General features: G+C 30.0%; 1 protein-coding gene across 3 annotated transcripts in view; it reads left to right on the top strand.

Annotated features, from left to right (window-relative positions):
- LOC123271203 overlaps positions 1-18733 on the top strand; it is a 21637-nt gene extending 2904 nt beyond the window's left edge. Inside the window, exons 3-10 of one of the 3 annotated variants that reach the window (XM_044737452.1) lie at positions 55-126; positions 200-384; positions 1166-1372; positions 1653-1772; positions 1961-2105; positions 4483-4660; positions 4721-5233; positions 5297-5415. In XM_044737452.1, coding sequence (XP_044593387.1) covers positions 55-126; positions 200-384; positions 1166-1372; positions 1653-1772; positions 1961-2105; positions 4483-4660; positions 4721-4844 — 1031 coding nt within the window. In that variant the 3' untranslated portion in view covers positions 4845-5233; positions 5297-5415. Of the gene's footprint in view, positions 1-21; positions 127-199; positions 385-1165; positions 1373-1652; positions 1773-1960; positions 2106-4482; positions 4661-4720; positions 5234-5296; positions 5442-10343; positions 10763-14391; positions 14839-18111; positions 18376-18452 lie in introns of those variants that run through there. The other 2 variants (XM_044737451.1, XM_044737453.1) reach the window with 2 other exon arrangements.

Genomic DNA, 18733 nt, shown 5'->3' with positions numbered 1-18733 from the left:
CTTTTTTTTTTTAATTAACAGGAGATATGAAAGAAATACATACAGGAATTTTAGGGCCCGGTGACATGTTTGGTGAAGTTGCGCTTTTACATTCAATTTCACGGTCATCAACTATTATCACAAAAAGTATGAAATATAATATTAGTAAAAAAATTTAATTTAATTATTGAATTTATTACCAAATAAATTAAATTTTTAGCGGCTGTAGATTTGTTCTGTCTTCATAAAACTGATTTTGACCGGCTGTTAAAAAATATTTTACTGCAAAACTGGACCATTTTGCAAGACGCGTTGGTTAATTTTAATTATTTCAAGTCTTGGGACGACACTACTGTCAGAGAATGCTGCATTTTGAGTAAAATAAAGGACTTTGAAGCCAATGAGGTAAGTTTTTGTATTAAGGGGTTACATGGGTTTCCTCCGGCAAAAAATGACCTATTATTTTCAACAATTTTTTTTTTTTAATCTAAAAAATGAAATATTTTATTCAAACTTTTTACTGTCTCAAAGATACATGTTTAATAAGGGATTAATGATATTAAAAAAAAAAAAAAATATTAAAAACTCTGCCATTGTGACGTCCGGCGAGCCCTCGGAAAAAGATGCGTCCGCGTTGACAGCAGAACTCTTAGCAGGATCATTTGAAGTGAAAAAAAAAAATACATGCTTTAGTTAAGACTTCAAACTCGGTCTTGGACGAAGCAAAAAAAATTAAAATTGGATTTTTGGCCGAGATTTTTACAAAAAAAATGAAAAATTTGACTAAAATTTCGCGGCATTTTTTTTTAAATAGTTGTAATTGAAAAAAAAAGTCCTTCGTCCGAGACCTTGTAAATTATATCTCGAAGACCTGTCTAAAATTTCATCAACATCGGTCGAGTAGTTCTCGAGAAATCTTGACAATCGTCTTTGAAAACATAGTTTTGAGAAAAACGCGTTTAAAGTTTTGAGTGACAATACAACAGCGCCTTGAGCGCGCAACTTTTTAAAACTGTATCTCCGAAACTATTATTTGGATCGATTTGAAACTTTAGGACAATGTTCTAGAGATGTTGTAGAATTTAATAAAACAAAAAAATCAATTTTTTGAAACCGTGAAACCCATGTAAGCTCTTAATGATTATGATTTGTTGATTTTAATTAATTTTGATGAATTAATTTTTAGATTTTGTTAGGTGACGGCAAAGGTATGGTGAACTACGTCTACTTCGTATTGTCGGGTACATGTCGGCTTATAGAACACATGTTAATTCTAGAAGAAAAACACTACGGCAAAATGACGTATCAGTTATACGATCCGGATAAATTAAATACACCACAGCGGAGCAGTAAAAGACTTAGCCGGAAATCAAATGGAGAAATTAATTTTCTAGTAAATTATTTATGAAATTGAAATTGGCAGAGACTTGAAAATTTTTTAATTTTTCTTTAATAATAAACTAGGTTTAAAAAATTATTTTTAAAAAAATTGCACTTCTAATTTTTTACAGTTTCTAAATATAGAATTTTTAAAATAAATTTTTCTTGTTATAATCTATTAGTAAAAATATTTCTAAAAATTGTCAATGTCTCTTAATTTCAGTATCATAATTATTTTTATCTTATAAAAGTATTGATAATGTTATTTTTCTAATTAAATTAACTTGAAACAGAACAAACCTGAAGAAATTCCGGAGGTTAAAGAATTTACGAAAAAATTGCTGTCACAAAAAATAAAAAATCCTATGGACTGTGACCGAGACAGTACTATTACAGCAACATTACAAGATGTAGTGAGTATTTAATTATTTTAATTAATATTTACTCTTGATATCGCAAATTTAACTAAATTCTTAAAGGTACTTCTCTATTTAAGTTTTGACTTTTGTAAAGTTCGTGGTTTGACAAAGTTTACACTGAAATTTTCAGAAAGTTCGCGGATTAAATCTTTAGCAAACTAATTACTCAAATTATTCTAAAGGTAAACCAGTGGCATGAAATAACGGACATTACAACAGCTTTGATGCGAAAACCGTCGACTTTATCTGACCAAACTTATCCAGAAGCAGTTCGAACTATTTTCATCCAAATATGTGAGTTTCATCGTGGCGCTTGTTTTGGTCTAGGTAAGTATAACACATTTACAATCTGTGGAAATAAATTATTAATTATAAATGTTATAGAATATAATAGAGTTTTATTTGTATCACAGTGCGTGTTTTACAAAACTGTATTTTTAACTTATTGCACGCCTCATAGCGTGAAGCGCGTGAGGTTGTGCTTTATACTCGACTCATCAAGGTCAAGCAATTTTGTGATCTTTAAATGCCTCTATCACAACCATATTACACTTATACAATGATATAAGTATATGTACAACGAAAAAACACTTAAATTAAATCATCTTTTACTTTATAAAATCATTTCATGTTGCTATTTTGAAAAAAAAAGTTTTGAAAAAAATTTTACGTGGATGTCCGGATGTCACCCCATTTTGGATGTACCAACGATTACTCCCGAACAAATTGATATTTCAAGACCGGGCTTTTTTTATTTGTTTAAGAATTCAATGAAATGGGTCCGTATTTCATATCAGTGGCCTAGCTTACGTATTTTTTTTTAAATTGAATTTTTATTAAAATTCACTACGATACAACCTTACGAAGCCAAACGAACTTTTCTTATTTGTCACGTGAAAACTATGGCGCCACTTGATCAAGCTAGTTTTTTTTTAGACTGCGTGCGCGTATGACAAGAAAAAAGGCCACCGATATTTAAAAAAAAAAATAAAAAATACTCTGTAAGAAATTACTTAATTATAATTTTTTTTTTTTAATCAATTACACAATTAATTTTTTTCTTAAAAAATGAATGAGCGTTATGAGGCGTGCACTTTTGGAGTTTTCAAACTTTTTTATAAAATACATGTAATTTAAAAACAAAAATTTTATTAATTATTTACATTTGTTGTGTTTACACTTAGTTTTGGCTCGTTTTTTTACATATTTATACTTTTTTTTATATTATATTACACTTCTTACTTCAAATATCACATTACGTTACAATACTTTTGTACCCTTTCATACTTACATACATATTACATAATATCTATAATTGTATTTCGTTGTCAGAATTTTTCTGTCATCCTATATTTTTATTTAATTTTATTTAATTTTTATTAATTTATTATTTTTATTAATAGGATAAAAAAATTTTAATCATATGAATTTTATATTCAGAAACTGAGTAACTGAAAAATAACCAATTATTTTCATTTTGCTCTTTTTTATAATAAATGAGCTGAGTTAAAAAATGTTGAAAATAATTAATAATTATTACCTATATAGAAGTTACTTTTTAATATCTTTAATATCTATCTAATATTTATATCGTAAAAAAAACCTTTATATAAAACTTTGTAAAGTTATGCAAATAAAACACCATATATATATATATATATATATATATATATATATATATATATATATATATATATATATATATATATATATATATATATATATATATATATATAATAACTGAGCTTTGTATGCTAGACGTTTTTTTTGGATCTAATTTGTCTTGTGAAACTGTTTGTCAACATTTTGTATATATATTTTTATTTCAATATATGCTCTTAGAGTATTTGCATTTTGCATACAATATTTTACAAAGTTTAAATCGCTTTGCATTATTACTCATGGTACTTAGTTGCACTAAGTTCCTTACTGACTGCTACTCTATGATTTGTAATCCTTAATATTTAATAATAATGACCAGATTTACACTGACACATACATTTCTCCCCTCATTTTAATATTTTCACTCTCTCCATTTGGTTCTATGTGTGTTTATTTTGTGTGTGTTTGTTCAATATTAGACCAACACAAACGCGGATAAATGTGTGCGCCCTTTTAACATGGGATTTGGGGTGTGTTTTTTCGACATTAACAGATTTTTAATAAATAATTGAGAGTCAATTTAACACATTTTTAATATTAAAAATATTATTATAAAATTAAAAATATTTTATTGAACTTAAGAATATTTTGTCCACGGATTTTTTATCCATGGATTTTTTGTCTTAAGGATATTTTGTCAGCGAATATAGAGCCCGGTTACCGAGAATTTACTATTACTTTCCTATTACTCCATTTACTCTCTACTTTCCTAATGTACTCACAAATCTCTTTAATCACAGGTCCTCTCAACATTTTTATTATTGGCGAACGCAACTCATTTTCCAGTTTTTCTGTCAACATTTTGTGTTACAACTAAAATTTTTTTTTATCTCGAGATATGCCCTTTTACCTAAAAGACTCGAATTTTTTTTTACAAATCTTCGCGTTTCGAACAATTTAAAAAAATAGCAAAAAAAATTTTCTTGTGTGCCCTTTTAGCATGCATCTCTACTAACCTGTAGCAATGCGCCTTTTTAGCTTTTCACACGTAATATAATTATTATTGTGTGATTTAAGATGTTAAAAATAACTTACTTTAAAGGTGAAGAAATGCGAAATCGACGGATCGTATCAACAACACCAGTACGCTGTTTATTGATTCCCCGTTACTGGTTGCTCGAGCACAATCACGCAAATATTTGGCAGCGAGTCAAAGTATTTATGAATTCAAAATACCCAACGAGAGATAAACTGTTTCAACATTTCATTACAAATAAGAAGTAATGTATTTTTTCAACTGATACTCTTTTCAATTTAGACTGACTGTTTGATTTTTACAGATGGATGGAGTACAAAAAACAATTGCTGGATGACGTCCTAAGAAGAACCAAGAAGTCATGTAATAATACGACTATTCACGACGTTCCTTATTCGATTCGGATAAATTCGACCTACAATTCTTAATAAGTGCTTTGCAAAAGTTATAAATTAATCGATGATAAAATTAATCCTTTGCTAATACCCTGATATGATTAGATTATTGGTTACAATATATATAAAGTTAATCCATTTAGAAGTACTCAGTCATTTTTTAATTTCATTCGTTGGATAAATTTTATTTTGTAACGATGAATCTTGAAAAAAGTAGCAAGAAAAATTTTTTTAACGTACTTTGCAAAGTATTAATTAAGATTTATATTGGAAAAAATTTCGAATTAAATTCAGAAGCCAATACGACGAATGAAACAAGTGGGAACAAAGTTTACAAATAATTACATAAATAATTTAGATATCATTTATGATTACGTTAATTGGTTATCGAGATAATAACTTTTTTTCTTTACTTATATAAGGTGAGTTATATAACAATAGATAATTAATACTTGGTATCGTTATTAATAATAAATATTTTATAGGTTTAATGGATTGCAGAGCGTATTATCAATTTACAATATTGGAAATCATTCAAACTAAAAGCTTGCATTATGTATTCAAATTTCGAGAAAAAGATCGTTAATTTTTTCTTAACAATGATGAAAAGTTTCGGTCTGAAGTTACCAGGTAGATTTTTTCAAAAAAAAATGAACTGATCTTTAATAATTGTTACTAGCAACCTTGCAATCACTATGTGACTGCCGTGACTTGGGAATTAAAAAAATTAAAAATTTTCGTTTATTAAATAATGACTTTTGTTAAATTGCACTGTACTTTCTTAAATATTGACGTTCTTAAAGATATAAGCTCATCCCGATGTTACACTCATCAAGAGCTTTCATTTGAGTACCCACATGCATTTTGATATATTGTTCATATATACATATGTATAAATATATGAAAAATTGATGTGGGTACTCAAATGAAAGGTCTCGATGAGTGTAACATTGGGATGAGCTTATATTGCACGACTCATGATGCGAAGTATCAGAGAGTGCTTTACGATCGAAAAATTTTTTTCGCCTCATTTTAGCAACTATTTTTAGTATTATAGCCTTGTTAGTTCACGGAATCAAGATATTTTGCATACTATTGTCGAGATAATTTAATGGAGATTAATTCCATACTTTCTAAAAATTGATTTACTGCAATAGAAACGGAAAAAAACATCAAAATAGGTCAAAAAATTTTCCTGTCCGTCATGTATGAAACCCCGGAAACACTGTAACTTGTGAAAAAATCAATTATTTCAGTTAAATTTTTTTTTTTTAAATTCTAATCGACGATTGTAGGTCACTGAATGCGAATGGTTAATTAATTCAGTGTCGTTTAATTACAATTAATAAAAAACGAAAACTACAAGACTGTATATCTATATATATCCATGTAAAATTAACATGGATGGTGATATATCTATATCTATAGATATTATGTACATTTTATTCCACCAGAAGCGCTTGTGCAGTACCTTCCTACTACAGCTGTTTTTTCGGCAATTAATTTTGAACGACTTAAGTTTTTTTTTTTTTTTTTATATTCCATAATTAAATGAGCATTATGAGTCGTGCACTTTTGGATTTTCCAAACTTTCTTTAAAAATATCAATAGTTGACAAGATGCAATGTAATTTCTTAACCCTAGACTGGTCACCCTATGAGCGAGACGCCGCGCTCAATTATATTTTGTTTAATACATCTTCAATATTTACTAAAATTATTCAAAAAAATTTGAATTTGTTCCTTGAACATTTTAGAATATGTTAACAATTTTTTCAAACATCTTCGAAAACGTTAAATTGCTGAAAAAAAATTTCTTAAAAAAATTTGCGGGGCTTTCCTCATCGCTTGACCAGAGTCGTAAGTAGTTTTTTGTCCACGGCGTTGCCGAAAACACCTCTAGTCTTTGCCTGTCAAACGTGTATGAACTGGCAACACTGTACGCTCTAAAAGAATTGCGGCAAATCCCTCATTACTCGACCAAAGTCGTTAGGTCGCGTTTGTTGACCAGTCTAGGGTTAATTATTGACATTTTTTAAGATATAAACTCATTTCAATGTTACACTCATCGAGACCTTTCATTTGAGTACCCACATGGCATTTTTTATATATTATATATATATAGTATTTGAAGAATATATAAATATATAAAATATGTAAAAAATTGATGTGAGTACTCAAATAAAAGGTCTCGATGAGTGTAACATTGGGATGAGCTTATATCTTTAAAAATGTCAATAGTTGACAAGATACAATGTAATTTCTTAATTATAGACAAAAAATACAGAGACAAAAAAAAATTCAATTCTCGTTAACCACTGGAGACTAAAAAAGGAAACTCATGGAAATCATAGAGTAGACTCTACAGAAAATTTCCAGACTCATAATCGATCGATCAACCCCATAGACACCGAGTAACAGCCCCATAAAGGGCGTTTTTTGACTTATTTGACGAAAATTTGACTTTAAAAAATTCATATCTCAGTGTCGACTAGAAATTAAGAAAACAAACTTCTTAAAATTGTAGATAAGACTCTATAAAAGGTTTTCAGACCCATAATCGATCGATCCACCCCATGGACACCGAGTAACAGCACAATAAAGAGCGTTTTTTGTCTTCATTGACAAAAATTTGACATTTTAAAATTCATTTCTCGGTCTCCACTGGAAATTAAGAATTTAAACTCATGGAAATCGTAGAGTGGACTCTACAGAAAATTTCCAGGCCCATAATCGATCGATTAATCCCATGGACACCGAGTTACAGCCCCATAAAGGGCGTTTTTTGACTTATTTGACAAAAATTTGACATTTAAAAATTAATTTCGCGGTGTCCACTGGAGATTAAAGAAAGGAACTTCTAAAAATTGTAGAGGAGATTCTATAGAAGATTTTCAGACCCATAATCGATCGATGCAACCCATGGACACCGAGTGAATGCCCCATAAAGGGCTTTTTTTGACATATTTGTCACAAATTTGACATTAAAAAGTTCAATCCTCGGTGTCCACTCTAGATTAAGAAAAGAAACTCCTAGAAATTATAGAGTAAAACCTACCAAAGATTTGTAGACCCATCATCGATCGATCAACCCCATGGACACCGAGTACCAGCCCCATAAAATGCTAATTTTGACTTAATTCACAAAAATTTGACATTTAAAAATTCAATCTTCGGTGTCCACTCGAGATTAAGAAAGGACACTCATGAAAATCGTAGAGTGGACCCTACAGAAAATTTTTCGAAGTTCCTTTCTTTAATCTCCCTCGATCCTCAAGAAATGAATTTTTAAATGTTAAATTTGTGACAAATAAGTCAAAAAACGCCTTTTATGGGGCTGTTACTCGGTGTCCATGGGGTTGATCGATTGATTATGGGTCTGGAAATCTTCTGTAGAGTCTACTCTATGATTTACATGAGTGTCCTTTCTTAATCTCGGGTGGACACCAAAGATTGAATTTTTAAATGTCAAATTTTTGTCAAATAATTCAAAAAAAGCATTTTATGGGGTTGTTACTCGGTGTCCATGGGGTTGATCGATCGATTATGGGCCTGGAAATTTTCTGTAGAGTCCACTCTAGGATTTCCATGAGTTTAATTTCTTAATCTCGAGTGGACACCGTGGATTGAATTTTTAAATGTCAAATTTGTGACAAGTAAGTCAAAAAAAGCCCTTTATGAGGCATTCACCCGGTGTCCTTAAGGTGCATCGATCGATTATGGGTATGAAAATCTTCTATAGAGTCTCCTCTACAATTTTTAGAAGTTCCTTTCTTCAATCTCCAATGGACACCGCGAAATGAATTTTTAAATGTCAAATTTTTGTCAAATAAGTCAAATAACGCCCTTTATGGGGCTGTTACTCGGTGTCCATGGGATGGATCGATCGATTATGGGTCTGGAAATCATCTACAATTTTGAGAAGTTTTTTTTCCTTAATTTTCAGTGGACACCGAGAAATGAATTTTAAAATGTCAAATTTTTGTCAATGAAGACAAAAAACGCTTTTTATTGTGCTGTTACTTGGTGTTCATGGGGTTGATCGATCGACTATGGGTCTGGACATCTTTTGTAGAGTCTATTTTATGATATCCATGAGTTTCCTTTCTCAATCTCGAGTGGACACCGAGGATTGAATTTCTAAATGTCAAATTTTTGTGAAATAAGTCAAAAAACGCATTTTATGGAGCTGTTACTCGGTGTCCATCGGGTTGATCGATCGATTATGGGCCTGGAAATCTTTTGTAGAGTCTACTCTATGATTTCCATGAGTTTCCTTTCTTAATCTCCTGTGGTTACCGAGAATTGAATTTTTTTTCGTCTCTGTATTTTTTTCTGCCTGTCGTCCGTCGTTAGAGTCCGTGGTTTGTGTGCGCGCGACAGAGAGGTTCGACCGCTACTTGTTGTTTTTTGCGATATCTCCGAAAATATTCACTTTATCAAAAAAATGATAAGGACATTTTTTGTTGGTTTTTCAATTTTAAAACTTTTTTTTCAACTAAACTTCCCCGTCAAATCAGCCGTTCCTGATTTATATTGTTTTAAACAATTAAACTTACCATCGGCGAGCAAAATAACCTAGTTTTTCGTGATCCTCGGCAAAAAAATACGTAAATATCATTAATCAGAATCTGGGGACCTAAAAGTGCATACGGGCTTCTCTCTTTAGCCGAGGGACTGAAAATACTTGATGAATTTATATTTTAACGATTAGAAATGATTAAAAATTTTTTTATCATTTTGAATCATTTTTAATTATGTTTTAATAATTAAAAATGATTAAAAATTTTTAATCATTTTCAATTATTTTTTAACGATTAAAAATGATTTGAAATGATTAAAAATTTTGTAATAATTTTAAATCATTCTGTTTAATCAGGGCATTTCTTAATTATGTATCTAGAGATAGAGTATTTTCCAATGCAGTCTAAATACTTATGATAATAAATTGACTATTGGTGAGAATGAAATGAAACCTTGAAAAGGCACAAATTCAAGTCAAGACCTTTGCAATGACACTAAATTTCACTTAAAAAACCGATTTCATCATATGACTATCCTGGAAACAAAATTTTTCTTATTCTCTTAATGACATAGATTATAATCATAACTATTAAAATTTTTTTTTTCATCGAGTAATAACAATTTATCATAACTCGTGATATTTTTCTTCATTTTACATCTTAAAAAATTAATCAATGATTTTTTTACTATAAATAAATAATTTTAATTAAAATAATTTTTTTTTTTTTTTTAACTGATTGAATATCATAAAAATGATCACTTGAATAGATTTGACATAATGTATGTCGAGAGTGTATTAGTGTAATTTTTATCAATTAAATAGATATGAACAACAAATTATTCACACAAATTTCAACTGTAGACTTGATTAGATTATAATTATCAAGAGCTATGAAAAATATAAAAACCCAAGTGTATTTCTTAAAATATTATACTATTTTAAATAATAAGTTTGATTCTATAAGTGTTTTATTTCATAACGCATTACTAACTCATAAAACTATCAAAGATGTCGCCGAAACAACCAGAGATTTCTTCACCCAAAATCTTGGCCGAATACTCTGAAGAAATAATCCAAGAATTATTCAATGTGAAGCTTCCCTTAGACTGGAAAATATTAAGAAAAGAAGAAAAGAGTGAACTGTTGCTTAAATGGGCCCGTGATGCTTTTCCTCACGTACCTGAATCGCTGATTCCGATGACAGTGGGCTTGACAGTTGATGGCGACTCTGGAATACCAATGGATGAAAGACCTGATTGGCTGGACCATGAAAAATTTTTGAGGGGCCAAAAGTTTGCTCAGGATAACATTTTTGGATTATTTTTCTCTGTGCTGCTGACTTTGTTCAGCTCTATGTCGTTTGAAGAAGGCTTCAAGCCTCTTGTCTCTAGCAAACAAACATCGGATCCTTACAAGGCGTTTAAAAGGTACTTATATTTATTTTTTTTTCAAATAAATTTTTAATTGTTTATGATACTAAAATCAGTAAACGTTTGAAAATTTTTTTCATTCATTAAGGTAGTTGTAGCGTGATAGGCATTTCGACAGAAAATTATGAAATTTTTTTTTATTGAAAGATAAATATATTAATAATTCACTACCAAAATTTCAGATCAATTGACCGCACCGTTTTTGAGTAATTAATTTTTGAAATTGTATCTTTTACACGTAGCGGTATAGAGAGATGATAAAGTTAGTATGAAATCTTTGGCCCACTCGAGTGGTACGGAAGATTTCATATTAACTTTACCATCACTCTATACCTCTACGTGTAAAAGATGCAATTTCAAAAATTAATTACTCAAAAACGGCGCGGTCAATTGATCTGAAATTTTGGTAGTGAATTATTAATGTATTTATCTTTCGATAAAAAAAATTTCATAATTTTCTGTTGAAATGCCTATCACGCAACAACTACCTTAAGGGGGAAGACCACTGTGACGGTCGAAAAAAATTAGGAAAACGGTTGACCCTGAAGGCCATCCCTGCAACTTCTCGCTACTTTCGTAATTAAGCGCTCGAAATGGCACTTACTACGTTTTTAAGCTCTTCGAGCTTAAAAATATAATTTTCGTGTAGTTTCGAGCTCTCCGAGCTCAAAAGTCTGATAGAAGTTTAATAAAACAATAATTTAAAGTTATCAGGAACGTGGACCAAGGGTAAAAACAAATGTTACGTTTTCAAATGTTGCAATGTTTCGTTGTTATTTACAACTTCTTCAGGCAAGCTGTGTACAGAAAAAAAAACAATAATATAAAAACATGTAAAACATATGAAAGAATACAATTTGAAAAGATAAATTCTTACATTTGAGGTTAACATTTATGTAATAACAATAATCTTCTGAAACACTTCATCGTTAATTAAAGTTATAAATGAAGGAAAAACTACTTAATATAATACAGTATTACTAACAAATTTAAGAGCAAGTATAACATTTATCAGCCAAGCAACGAATTGATAAACAAAAAACATGTTACTCGAATCAGCTGTCAAGTGAAACTAATAAAACCACTGTGGTAACAGTAGTTAATATTATACATTCTGTTATCATTATCATGGATGAAAGTAATTTAAATAATTTAATAAAACACTATTTTTTGAATTTTCAAACCGCAATAACTTTTGAATGAATGCACTGATTTTCACGCGGTTGGTGGCATTCGACGTAGTTTTTCAAATTCTATAATATATTTTCAAACGCGAATTGATCAGACCGGAAATTTCGGTGTAATTCGAAAAAAATACTTTTTTTTCGATTTATTTCGTCAACGATAACTCACGAACGAATCAATCTATTTTGACCGGCTTGGTGGAGATCGACGTGGTTTTTTGATATCAAGAGCTGATTAGTTTTTGGAATTGATCGGTCAAGCCGTTTGAAAGTTATTAAAAAAAAACCACATTTGAAAAAAATTTTTTTTCGCAGTTTTTTCAAGATTTCTCAAAATCTATCGGTTTAAATCGATTCAAAGTGTATTCAAAATCTAAGTTTGGTCAAGCCCTTTCGAATGGCACCAACCGCGATGAAATCGGTCAAGCCGTTCAAAAGTTATAAAAGGGTTACATACATACATACACACACATACACACACATACACACACATACATACATACATACATACATACAGACACCATCGCAAGAATAGTCAGGGAAGCTTCCTAGGACCTCAAAACGTCGAGATCTGATGAAAACTCGATTTTCGAAAAACGGGGTAAAAACAATAACTTCCCGATTTTTGAAAATTTTCAATTTTCTTAGCGGGAAGTTAAAAAAGGTGATTTTCGGGAATTTTTTTGACAAGAAAAAGAAAGGAATTTGGGAATCGGATTTTTTTTATTATATTAAGGGTACATTAAAGATTATTACCCTAAATTTTTATTGAAAAATATTTTATTATTACAAAGTTATTATCAATCTCGTAGAGCACTACACGGAAAAAAATAAACTGTATTAAATAATAGTCGATTTATAATAAGTAATGATCAACTGCTAAAAATTACCATTTCAAACAGTAAAATCGTGATTTTACTATTCACTTTATAATATTTATTATTTAAATGCTACAATTTATTCTTTAAATGAAAGAAAATACTATTTCAAACAGTAATATTGGCTATGTGAATGTCGAAAATGTTAAAGTATAATAATTAAGAATTTTGACTTTAATATTTATCATTTCGTACCTAAAAAATGATCGCATGATATGTAAAAAGTATAAAGTAAAGTTACTAAATTTCTAATACAAGCAACATCAATATTTACAAAGTAAAATGGTAAATTTTAAACGCAACGCTAAAAATGAAACTAATTATTGACCTGCTTGGACTGGTAAAATATGTATATTTTAAAAGTAAAATTTTTATTGTTTCCAATGTTAAATTCTCCCAGAGTGAGCCTTCTCTTCATCTGAGTTCCCCTTCTCCTCATAGTATGGATTATATTGAAATGGCAATTTTTACTGTTTGAAACTGTAAATTTTTAAGATAAAAGAATCGTTATTTACTATAGTGACAGCTAGTTGACACTTATTTTCGATATTAAATTATAAATTGTGGCTTTCACACTTTCTATAAGTTCTGTAATATTTATATTTTTGCCGACCCGATGGCCGCTGTACTGTTTGAAACTATAAAAATTAACTGGAATTCAAATTTATTTTACAGTTTACTTTTTTCCGTGTAGAAAAAATTTCTCCCTCCATGGCCGCATTGATAACTCAAAAACGAATCATCTGAAGCTAAAAACCCAAATTGCGTTTTAATAAATAAGGATGTAGTTATCGTCGCACGTACGAAATTATTATTATTATTATTTTCAAAGATATGGTGACTGATTGAAAATTTTCTCATTATTTTTACTGTTTTTTTTTTGTTTTAATCCGGCTAAAAAAATCTTTAGAATCAAAATTTTTAAAATTCCGTACGTGCAACGATAACTACATCCTTATACTGATTAAAAAGCAATTTAGTTTTTTATTTTCAGATGACCCGTTTTTGAGTTATCGATGCGACCATGGAGGGGGAAATTTTTTCTAGTGCTCTACGAGATTGTTAATAACTTTGTAATAATTAAATATTTTTTAATAAAAATTTAGGGTTATAATCTGTAATGTACCCTTAATGAAATAAAAAAAAATCCGATCCCCAAATCCTTTATTTTCCCTGTTAAAAAATTCCCGAAAATCAGCTTTTTTTTCGACTGTCACAGTGGTGCTCCCCCTTAAATTATAACTAAGAAAAATTAAACTTATAGTTTTTCAAATTTTCTACATGTGAAATTTTTCTTTAGATTTTTTTTAAATAAGTTTTTCATTGAAAAAAATCAAATTAAATTAGCTGACATCTGAAAATTTTTAGAATTTTCTTATTGAAAAAAATTTTAAGAAAAAATTTGACATGAAGAAAATATGAAAAATTCTAAGTGCAATTTTTTTTTAAATATTTTTTTACTTATAATTTTTATTGATTAAAAAATTAAAAAACTGTCTAATGTCTTCTAATTTTATTTTCATAATTATTTTTAATTGTAAAAATAACTAATAAAATATTTTAGATATTTATCAACCAGTAAACGAGTAAAAAATTGGTATACTACCGATCCTTGGACCAAAGGAACTCCAGCGTACAACGACATGAGAGCTGTACGACGGGGTCACGTGATTGTTCGCAGAAAAGCAAATGCCATGTCACCTGAAGAGATGACCAAAGCTGCAACAATAGAAAACTCATTGTCACATACAAGAGATATATTATTAGAAGATTTTCGGTCAGGATGTCCTGTTACTTTACCTGGACAATGTCCTTTTGCAGAAAAGTCCAAAAGTTCCGTACAGTTTTTGAGATTGCATCAATGCGAGATGGCCTGCGCCCAAGGCGGGTTCTTTTGTTTAGTTGTTCTCCATCCCGAAGCTCTAGGCATCCATGGTGTCACTGATCAACAGCTTGAGGACTTTTCCTACGTATGGAAGTGCTTTGGCTATCTGCTGGGAATTGGAGATGAGTAAGTGTCAAAAAATTCTCTAAGAAGAAATAATCAAACAATTAAGGAAGTTGTCGTGGTTAAGGCATATCATCGGAAAAATCTCAATTTTTTTATACTTATTAAGAACATGATGATCGAAGGTTTAGTTTTCCCAACGTGTTACCAATTGGTTCCTAATCAGGTAAACCTCACAGCAAGTTATTCATTTTGACGTTGGGTTATCCCAACAAGTTCCCAAAAGTAACCCAACTGGGCAAACCAATCATTGATTCAATAACTTTAACATTGGGTTTTCCCAGCATGTTCCAGAGTATATCCCAATTGGGTAAACCCATTCGCAATTTTTAACTTCCCGCTAAGAAAATTGAAAAATCGGGAAGTTATTGGTTTCACCCCGTTTTTCGAAAATCGAGTTTTCAACGGATGTTGACGTTTTGAGGTCCTAGGAAGCCACCCCGAATGCTTCCGCGATGATGTCCGTACGTCTGTGTCTGTCTGCCTGTGTGTGTGTGTGTGTGTGTGTGTGTGTGTGTGTGTGTGTGTGTGTGTGTGTGTGTGTGTGTGTGTGTGTGTGTGTGTGTGTTTATTTGTTGCCGTAAGATGGACGGCGGAGTTCATGAAATGGTCCACCTTTACAAGCATGTGATTGTTGTGCAAACATGCTTGTAAATCTCTCATAACTTTTGAACGGCTTAACCGATTTCATCGCGGTTGGCACCATTCGAAAGAGCTTGGCTAAACTTAGATTTTGACTATATTTTGGATCAATTCGAACCAGTAGATTTTGAGAAATCTCAAAAAAACTGCAAAAAAAATTTTTTTCAAATGTTCAGCCCGGTCGAAATCGGTTAGTTCGTTCGTGAGTTATCGTTAACGAAAAAAATCGAAAAATTTGTTTTTTGGGAATTACTTTGAAATTCCTTGTTCAATCAATTTAAACTTAAAAGTTCTTTATGAGGCTTTAAAAACTGCGTTAAATGCTACCGACTGCGTGAAAATCGGTTAATTCATTCAAAAGTTATTGCGGTTTAAAAATTCGAAAAATAGTTTTTTATTCAACTTCTAGCAGATTTTTGAGCTCGGAGAGCTTAAAATAATACGAAAATTATATTTTTGAGCTCGAAGAGCTCAAAAACGTAATAAATGTAAATTTTTGCGCTTAAGTATGAAATGAGCGGAAAGTTGCAGGGATGGCCTTTAGGGTTAACCGTTTTCCTAATTTTTTTATTTTAACGTTGGGCTTACCCGACATGGTTCCAATCATATCCCAATAGGGATAACCTTATAACCCTATAACCCTATTGGGGTTGCCCCATCAATAACCAATTGGGTCCCGATGTATGCTTGGATGTATGCTCGTCACCTAATGATATTTTTAAAAATATAAGCTCATCCTGATATTACCCTTACCGAGACCTTTCATTTGAATACCCACATGAATTTTTTATATATTTTATATATACTTTACAAATATCAGAAATATCATATATATATAAAATACTAGCAGTCCGCCCCGGCTTCGCACGGGTATTTAACAAAAATTTCAACATTAATTATGATGTTATATAGCCTATGTCACCCGGGGATAGTGTAGCTTCCCCAGTGAAAGAATTTTTCAAAGCGGTTCAGTAGTTTCGGAACCTATTCGATGCAAACAAACAATCAAATCTTTTCTCTTTATAATATTAGTATAGATATAAAAAATGCATGTGAGTACTCAAATGAAAGGTCTCGATGAAGGTAACATCAGGATGAGGTTATATCTTTAAAAATATTAATAATTTTACAATTACATTGTATCTTGTCACCTACTGATAAAATATTAAAGATTTAAGGTAGTTGTCTTCATTAAGGCATACCGTCAGAAAATTCTAAATTTTTTTATACTTACACTGATAGAAGGATTTATTTGTGTTAAAAAATATTTGTTAATAGTTAACAAATCATTTATTAGAGACCATTTTTTAGTATTAAAAAAATATTTCTTAGTATTTAAAATGATTTGTTTGTATTTAATAAATCTGATATTCATTTATTAAATATTAATAAATCTTTTTAAATAGTATACTAAGATATATTTATTAAGGACTAAAAAGTGGTCTCTAATAAATGATTTGTTAAATATTAACAAATCCTTCTATCAGTGTATTAAGGACATGATGATACAATTACCCTAAAAATTTGAAATCGAATGACCTCCTATAACCCGAAATGAATTCTCTTTATACCTTTAAAAATATCTGTAATTAAGAAATTACACTGCATCTCGTCACTTAATGATTTTTTTAAAGATATAATCTCATCCTGATGTTACCCTTACCGAGACCTTTCATTTAAATACCCACATGAATTTTTTATATATTTTAAATAATTTACAAATATCAAAAATATCATATATATAAAATATATAAAAAATGCATGTGAGTACTCAAATGAAAGGTCTCGATGAAGGTAACATCAGGATGAGCTTATATCTTTAAAAATGTTTATAATTGAACGATTACATTGTATCTTGTCACCTAATACAAATATTAAAGATTTAAGGTAGTTATCGTGGTCAAGGTATATCGTCAAAAAATTTTAAATTTTTTCATACTTATTAAGGACATGATGATACAATTACCCTAAAAATTTGAAGTCGATTGACCACCTATAACCCGAGATGAATTCAATTAAAAATTAGATAATAACATTGATTGCATACGCTTTCTGCAGTTCTGTACCAATTTCTTAATTATAAAAAAAAAACTAACTGTTAGAAGCTTTCAAAAAACTGACAGTCTTTTAATATATTTGTGGTGAGTTTAGAAAAAAATAAAATAAAATTTTTGACCGTCTAATTATTTATAAATAAGAGATTAAAATTCAACAATTTATGAAAAAGTATATGTCTACGGAGTCGAACAGAAAATAATTATATGGGTTGCGTCTCCACGGGTACAGTCTTGCGTAAAAATTATAGATTACTTAGCTACAAGCTTATATACTTTTGCGACGCGTATAATCTCTAATTATTTGACAATATTATACCATGATAACCTCCTTAATTATTATAAATGACACTGAAATTAGCAAACACTTGACAATTTTTTCATTTTTCTTTAAAAATAAACTAGGCCTAGAGAGTCATTTTTAAAAAATTGTATTTATAATTTTTCAGAGCTACTAAAGATGGAATTTTTAAAATAAATTTTTTTACTATAATTTATTAATTAAAAAAACTCTAAAAATTATCAGATGTCTCTCAATTTCAATAGAATTATTGTAGTTGCTAATAAAAAATATTTACAGCTTCAATTTCTGTCGAGGAAGCTTAGAAGATATCAAACAAAGGTCTAAAGATTTTTTGAACCTCTGGATAAAGGCGAACTTCAGAAACATAACTCCAGAATTCGAACATATGATGAGATGCTTAACTATTGGCACTGGATATTATCTCGCAGATATTTCTTATGAAGTGAGTCTGTTGTATTTCGCGGAGTTAATGGATATTGACATGCCAAGGCTTCGTTCCTCACTCAGCTATTCTGACTGGTTCAGATACAAGCTTGCGAAGTAAAAATAATAAAATACAAATAAATTATTTAATTTAGAACTTAATTAAAAATCTAATTTTTAATAACACTTGACAGGTTTTTGATGTACTACGCAATGCGCGTCCCACAAGTGAAGAATTTTTTAAATTGGAAATTTCACAGAGATCTAAACAACGCGTTAAATTTTTCTACTGAAAAGCTCGCAGAATTACAAGAAAAATCAGACCAAGTTATGAAATCTGCCATTCCTAAGGATAACAGCACAATGATTCTGTCTCAAATTAACGTATTTGATTTTTTTTGGACAACTGTATTATTGTTTTTTGTATTTTTACTTTTATTATGAAAACGATGGAATAAATAGTCTAGCAAAACAA

This window comes from Cotesia glomerata, linkage group LG9, assembly GCF_020080835.1.
Source record: "Cotesia glomerata isolate CgM1 linkage group LG9, MPM_Cglom_v2.3, whole genome shotgun sequence".
Classification (NCBI taxonomy): Eukaryota; Metazoa; Arthropoda; class Insecta; order Hymenoptera; family Braconidae; genus Cotesia; species Cotesia glomerata.
This window is presented reverse-complemented; position numbering and strand designations above follow the sequence as displayed.